Here is a 7,848-nt window from a genome sequence, read left to right on the forward strand (position 1 = left end):
CCCCGACTCGTGCCACCTAAAAAATAATGAGTGCATGACGCCCCTGAGATGCAGTATGTTTAAATACACTTATGTTTAAAAGCATTTTGAACAGTATGTTCAAATACACACAGCATGTTTAAATATTTATTAATTATAATGTTTAACTACATTATAAAGTGATTAAGTAATTCTGTTGTTATTGCCCGGTGGGGGGGGGGGATTACAGAACAAACGCTGACCTTACAGTATGTGACAACATGCCCCAATAGCCAGGTATATTGTCATAGTAATTTGTCACAATGGGAACCTGCCAAAAAATTGAACATCCAAAAAAAAAAAAGTGTTCAACTGAAAATAATAATAATAATAATAATCATGCATTTTTAATAATTTAAAAATAAAATCAGATTTTTCATTGCATATCAAAACAACACTTTCCTGCATTTTTATTATAAAACAACTCTAAACTATAATTTAATTGATTACTTCATTGTTTTTAAAGCCTCCACTTATACTTGTCTATAACAGTGCTTGTTATTCTCAGGGAAATGTGTCTGGGATTGAGTGAGCGTATGCAATACAGCAGCAGCAGCAGTGACTGTGACAGAAACAGGATGAGTATGAGGAGAAGGAAGACATGTTCACTGACAATAGGAGTCAGAGACTGGTCACAGCAATGCAATGTATAGAGACCTATAGCAACACTTGTTTCTATAAAAAAATAAATAAAAAATAAATATTCATGAAAAAGGTAAGCATTGTGCACTGTACAGCTGCAAGAAAGTGGGCAAAAAGAGAATTCATCTGCAAACTGTTGGCACTGTTTGGCGTGGGTAGAAAAATCACTTGTCGCTAAAATCTTATAGAGTCACGTCTGGTTAAGACAAGTATTATATAATTATTTCTTGGCATGAAAGATCAGTCTGTACTTAAGGCTAGACAGCTGATACATTACCAGATCTCTGTGCAAATAGGTCGAGGGTCTTTATGAGCAAAGCAAATGCAAATAGCACATCATGCTCAATCAGAATTGCATTATGAAAATTAGCCTTGCACCTGATGTGTTTGTAAATGCTTGTATTAGACATGAGGCTCCCTCATACAAAAAAAAATGTCTTCATGAATTGGGTTCAGAAAGTTCAGATATGGGTGTACAAAATGTGCTGTGAAATATTTGAAGCACGACAGAGAGGGCAACACAGGACAAGAACTAACGAGAGGTCAGAGCCGAGTCTGTACATGTGCTGCATGAAAGAGTAAATCACAGTGAATCTGACAAATACTAGAGGGAAAAGGTGACAGAGAAAGAGACAGAAGGACAGAAAAAGAGGTGGAGGTCATTTGTTCAGACTCACAGTGGAGAAGTTGTGAGCTCCACAGGGCTCTCCGCGGTACTTGCAGGCTAGTAGCATATCCTCCAGCTGGTGGCCCAGTCGGTCCATGAACTCCAAGCTGGTGCCCTCGAAGCGCCGTGGAGGCAGGAAAAGACGGAAATCTGACAGCTTGCTAAACCATGCCTGTCTGTCATCTTGAAGCAGGTCCAGCACCAGGGGTCTGGCTGTGCGGTTGGCCAGCAACAGTCCGAGCCAGTGACCCGCGAAGTACAGATCGCTCTTAGTGAGGTGATACAAACGTACAGGGTTATTGTTGCAGATGGTGACCGTGGGAAAAGTCAGTTCTTTCGCCCACTCTGTATGGACTCTTGTGTGAGTGGGGAAGGCCAGCCAATGAAGCAGCCGATTCGAGGACCAGGACAACAGAAGACCCAGACAAGTACAGAAGGCTAGCATCCAAAAGACCCGGCGGCTGAGAGAGTTCGACGGAGAGCAGATGTGCCGCAATCCGTGGAGGTGAGCCCGCGCTAGGAGGGCCGCGGTGAGGTGGGACAGATCATCTCGTGGTGCTCCGGGTCGGGCGTGGCGACGGCGGGCCCTGCGTTGGCCCGGTGTGGGCGAGGCAGGGCGCAGACAGCGGCCTTCCAGAGCCATGAGGGCCCACAGAGCTGCTAGAGCAGCAGGGGGGACGGCTTCATCTCCCAGCCAGGCCTCCACGGCCGGGGCCCTCATGGGGCTCCAGGAGCACAGAGAGAGCCACAACACTGACTTCCTGAATACAAATCTAACATTCAGAGTCCAGCTGTCGAGTCATGTACTGTTGTAGCACCTGCAGGACTCCTCAAAGTTTAATTGAAGCATACAACCCCAACTCTACTTCGACTTCGACTTTAATATCCTGTCAAATGTATGCAAACTTCATTTCTGGATTGAATAATCACATTCATGCACAAACACACTGCTCCCTAAGGCACCCAAAATCCAGTATGTCTTCATACCCGCTGGCAACTCTCTATAACCCCTCAGGCTAAATCCCCAGGCTATTTGCTTATTCCTCTCTTTTTCTAGCTCTCTCTTTCACTCCCCCCCTCAGTCCATCTGGTCAGGGTGCCCAGACTTAGTCAGGCTTTAGGGACAGCCTGCAATCTCCCTCTGAGCTTCTCCCCGAATCTCCTGAAGTTCAGGCAAGCGAATCGGAAACAATGAGGCAGTTACATGGGAAGTGATCTTAATGAGAGAAGAGATTCAATAGATTCAAGACAGATTGTAAGAGAGAATAATGAAAAAGAGATGGATAGTGGGAGGCAGCGCCAGCTGAGTCACAAGAAAGAAGGATTTGAGAGAGTCTCCAGGCAGGCTGACCTGTTGGTGAAATAGACTGTCTTTCCTCAGTCCCTGAAGGGAGGGTTTCCAAAAAACTAGCTACAGCTGACCCCACAACCCCACGATCACACTCATCTTGTCTTGTTGCCTTTTGTTCTCTAGCTTTGACAGTGATACATTACTGACTTTTTGCCTTCCCATCTCTATGTGTCTCTGTCCTCAACTACAGGGGCACATGGGCAAAAGCCTGGTGTTACAGAGGTCGTACTTCATGCTAGTTCACACACGCACAGTCACATATGCACACACACTGACTCTTGCCTGCAGGAGGGCTGAATGCCGCTGATGTGGAATCTGTTCTGACATGGTCCGAATTCAGCATCTCACTCTCTCTCTCTCTCTCTCCCTCCCCTTTCCATCCTTCTTTTAGACTGAAACGGCATCCTTTATCTTCTTCTCCTTTGTTTTTTCTTCGCTAAAAATATCCATTCCCAGAAAATCAAATTCTTCAAATTGCGTGCATGTCCCTCCTCTTTCCTCTGTCAATCAAAGTGTGCTTGCTCCTCCCTCTGCCTCTTGCGTGCCTCCTCTTGTCCTTTATCGTTGTCTGGACGCTTCACTTCTGCCTCTTCGGTTGCTCGAAAGAGAGAGAGTGTAAGCGAGCGACAGAAGCTGCTCTGCATGTGAGCCTTTGCTTGTCTTTCCACTGTTTAATTGCTCTGCTGTTGCTGCCACGCCACTCTTGTCTTCCCTTTCGCGTTCTGTCGGTCTGTTCGCTCAGCATTCCTCTCCTCCTCCTGGGTCACTCCATCCATTCACTCCTCCTCCTGCTCTGTCGTTTCTGTTCGCTCCACACTCCTCCGTGTCCACACAGCCAGCGCCTGGCTCAGCCTGTGCCAGCTCTCTCTGTCACTCACTTTCTTACTTACTTGCTCTCTCTCTCTCTGTCTCTCTCTCTCTCTCAAACTCTCTTTATTCGCCTGTATGTTTCTTTCACTGTCTGCTTCCTTGAACAAGGCGGAAAAGAAACAAAAGAGTCCCTCTAATGTTTCTCTTCATGAGCTTGTTAAAAAGTAAAATGGTGTCCTGTGTGTGTGAGCATGAAGGAGGGTTGCTTTTGAGTAGAAACAAAAGCCAAAAGAGCTCACTTGTGTTCAATGCTTCCTATCGCTCACACTTATATTTTCTGTCACCTTTTTTTCTGTCTTTTACATACATATTTGGTGCTTTTTTCTTTTTTGGAAAAAAGGTTTGGCACAACACAAAAATGCTATATTCTTCTAGCATGACTGAAACATTATTTACTAAAGATTTGCATAACAGTGTGGGGGATGGAGACAGTGACCTGTCAGAGTCTCTGCCACATGAGTGCATGTAGATATTTTGCAATAGGCAGACAGATACAGAGTCACAGATCACCAAATATTTAGAGAGCACCAGATGGAGCGAGAGTTGGATGGGGGGTTTTCTTTAATCACAAACTGAATATATCACAACAGCACAATACCAAACTGTTTTGACTAGACACTCGCATATTTGACACATCCCATCATTCTTTATAACATTTCACTAATTAGCCAATAATGTCTTAGAAAAATCCCTGTTTTTGTTATTTGCTAACACGTCACCAAAAAAAAAAAAATCAATTACAAATGTATATTTAACCATTTAACCAAATTAGACGCTTTCTCTGTTAGTTATCCTCAATGAAGAATGGGCTCTGTATGTGTAAATGAGTCATCAGGAGATGCAAATAGTGTCAAATAAGGCTTTTTAATTTTTTAATAATTGTCCTCAAAATTAATTTTCTCACCTTCAACATCTGTTTGATGTTCTTGTGAATCTTTTTTTTTTTCAGTGAACAAAATAACCTTGTTAACAACATGGACTTTAAGTACTTCGCTTGAAAACTTATCATCAAAAGCTGAAATCAGATTTTAATCCCACAAAAACTGTTGAATAAATTCTTACAAATACATTAATAAAAACAACAAAAAATAAAAAGGAAGATGCAATTAGAAACTTGCTTACCAGGATTACTTTGTTGCATCTGCTGGTCTTGAATTAGCGAACTGCAAGTCTCAAATATGTAACATTGTTCACAGTGGTGCAGAAAGTTAGATATTTCATGATTATTCAATCTTCATTATACTGGCAAATACATTTTTATCATATTATGTAACTTGGCTATAAACCAAAAGGAATTCCTTAACATAAAATTGAGACTGTTTTAGAGTTACATTTGCAATATTTATCTCTTTATCCATAGTTGTATCTCTATTTATCTCTTTATCCACTAGCCCCAGTTGTATGTATTTTTTATAAACCTAATAAAATGACAATAAATGTGATTTATAATTCATTGGTAAGACTTGGAGAGCTAAATTCAAATTAATGGTTTTACTGAAACCTTGTAACTTGGGAACTGACTTTAAGGTTCAGACCTGGGACTTGACTTCTGTCAGTGTTTTGTTTTGGGTTGTGTTGGTGTTCATGTCTTTTGCTTTGTATTCTTGCTCTTAGTTTAGTTTCCTGGTTTGTCATGTGTTCCTTGCCCCTCGTGTGATCATGTCATGTGCTACCCTTGTTTGTGTGTTATGAGGTGCGTTCGACTTCATGCAGCACTGCGCAGATCGATCGCAATTTGACTTGAAGCAGCGCATGCCGGTTAGTAATTTTGTCCGACTTGAGACTTGTCACGTGTGGCATCAAAGCACCGCGAGATCGTTTCGAGAGCAGCCGGCTGACTCAGGCGGCGCATTTTCTCCAGAGCGGCTGCAGGAGCGTTGATGACGACACAGCCATTTCAAGATTGGCCAGATTCACCGCATGACAACTATCACGTGTGTTTCGGGTTTAGTCTAACCTTTACAATTCCAATAATAGCCACAAATCTGTGTTTTTAGAACAGTAAAAGCTTTTTTACTGTAGTCGCAATGTTATATTGAGTCACGTTTATCATAAAACACTGATGAAAGCATATATTCCCCCACTTTATTAGTATTTAAATAGTATATATTTACATTGAACTTTATTCTTGAACAGATGGCGATGTATCAAGACGTATATAATCAGTATATATCTGTTGCTCATGAAAACGTTTCTGAAACGTCTGTATATTTGACAAATAATTGCATTTAATTCACTTCATCTGTGATAGAGTATGCAAACACAGCGTGAGCGTCACTAACTGGAGCAGAAAGTGTCTGGCTTGACGGCTCCATTTTCAACTCCGCCATCGACTGCAAGCGGCTACTCTCGTTGACTGCCGTCTGTAGCCGTGCTTCAAGTCGAACGCACCTATGTTCTGATTGGTTCCTTGGTTCATGTGTCATGTTCTTATTGGTTGTCTTAGTCATGTGTCTTGTTTCTCATTGGTTGGTTCTTGTCATGTGACCCTTAGTGTTTGCTATAAGTAGCCCTCTTGTTGCCATTGTTTCTTGTCGTGTATTGATGTTGTAACCTGCTTTCAGTGAGTCTAGTCTATTCATGCCAAGTCATGTATGTTCAAGTCAAGTCTTTGTTTGGATTTTGGATTACTTTTGTAAATAAAACTGCACTTGGGTTCTCACTACGCTCGCCTCCAGTGGACTAATCGTTGCAACTTCGTCTTGTAAAAAATTGTTTTGGACCTGTCTAGCAGTTGTCTGCTCATCCTCTGATGCAATAGATTGTTAGAGTAGAAAGAAAAAAAATATTAAAATGAATTTATGCATAAAAGGTCATTCTAATTCCAGCTAGCAAACAACAAAGAAATTGGCACTGATCTAAGGCCAGTGGTGAACTGGTGCGCAGCCTCGCATAAAACACATTTGAATTCATTTCCAACAGAAAGATTCATATTCTCTTCATCATCCTCAAATCACGAGTACAATCTACAACTTCAGTCTGGAGCCTTTCAGCCATTACTTATCAGTTAGCATCACACTTCCCCTAGGAACTCATATCCTCCGAAGAGCATTCAAGTGGCCTGGGCATCAGTGCATCTATTAACTGCTGCTTGATTCAGTTTCGGCAAGTACAATCCAGTACATTTGCATCTGCATTGTGCCTTTCATTATAAAACTGCGGTAAGTACAATAAAAAGGACAGAAGAATCCTTTAGCTTATATTAATTTTCCCAGTATGTGGGGCATTCAGTTTCACAGCATTCTGATTTTATTATGCTTTCTTTCAGGCAGATGCTTTATTGAGTGCCCATATGATCTCAGCATGAAACTAGCTCTTCAACATGACCTCTTATTTTACCATGCTAACAAACTCAACCGAGTACAAAAGAACATAAGCATAAATTCACAAAGATCGGAAGAAAGTACAGTTCTTTAACACAGCATGGCATCTCATAAAGGCCTGAATAAACAGCTTACATATTTACATGTGACATGCATAAATCTCAACACAATGGTGTACAAGATGTCACACTACATGCTATACATCACAAAAATGGCCAACACAGATCGGCATTTCAAAATATTCTTCAATAATGATCTGAACCAAATCAACATGCACAGAGGTTTCAACATTTGAAGCAAAAAAGTATTTAAAAATTAAGAAAAAAAAGACACAAATATGCAAGTTAAAGTTCCATTTTTTAGGCACTTAAAGGGTTAGTTCACCCAAAAATGAAAATTCTGTCATTAATTACTCACTCTCATGTCGTTCCAAACCCGTAAGACCTTCGTTCATCTTCGGAACACAAATTAAGATATTTTTGATGGAATCTGAGAGCTCTCTGACAATCCCATAGACATCAAGGATATTACCACGATACAACCACGACACAACACATAGAAATGTAGCAAGGACATTGGTAAAATAGTCCATGTGACATCAGGGGTTCAACCATAATTTTACAAGCTACAGGAATACTTTTTGTGCGCAAAGAAAAGAATAACAATTTATTCAGCAATTCTTCTCCCCAAGTTACCGTCTTCCACCATTTTGGAGATTACCCCAGAACGTAATCAACATCATCAGCATTGTTTACTTTCAGTAGAAAGTGCACGCATGATGAACGTAAACAACACTGATTACTAGGGCTGCACGATTAATCGCATGCGATATTTAACGCGCATCTTATCAGTAAAGCCGGTTCTGTTACCTTTACTGATTACCACTGATTATGTTATTATTGTTTTCTTTGCACACAAAATGTATTCTCGTAGCTTCGTAAAATTACGGTTGAATCACTGATGTCACATGGACAATT

General features: G+C 41.1%; 1 protein-coding gene across 1 annotated transcript in view; it reads right to left on the reverse strand.

The window, feature by feature from the left end:
- asic2 (acid-sensing (proton-gated) ion channel 2) overlaps positions 1-3,529 on the reverse strand; it is a 146,299-nt gene extending 142,770 nt beyond the window's left edge. The window contains exon 1 of the mRNA XM_016549585.1: positions 1,338-3,529. Within this exon, the coding sequence (XP_016405071.1) occupies positions 1,338-2,048 (711 nt within the window). The 5' untranslated portion in view covers positions 2,049-3,529. The remainder of the gene's footprint in view (positions 1-1,337) is intronic.
- Positions 3,530-7,848: the final 4,319 nt, after the last annotated feature.

Source organism: Sinocyclocheilus rhinocerous, unplaced genomic scaffold (assembly GCF_001515625.1).
Source record: "Sinocyclocheilus rhinocerous isolate Xijiao unplaced genomic scaffold, SAMN03320098_v1.1 scaffold461, whole genome shotgun sequence".
Taxonomy (NCBI): Eukaryota; Metazoa; Chordata; class Actinopteri; order Cypriniformes; family Cyprinidae; genus Sinocyclocheilus; species Sinocyclocheilus rhinocerous.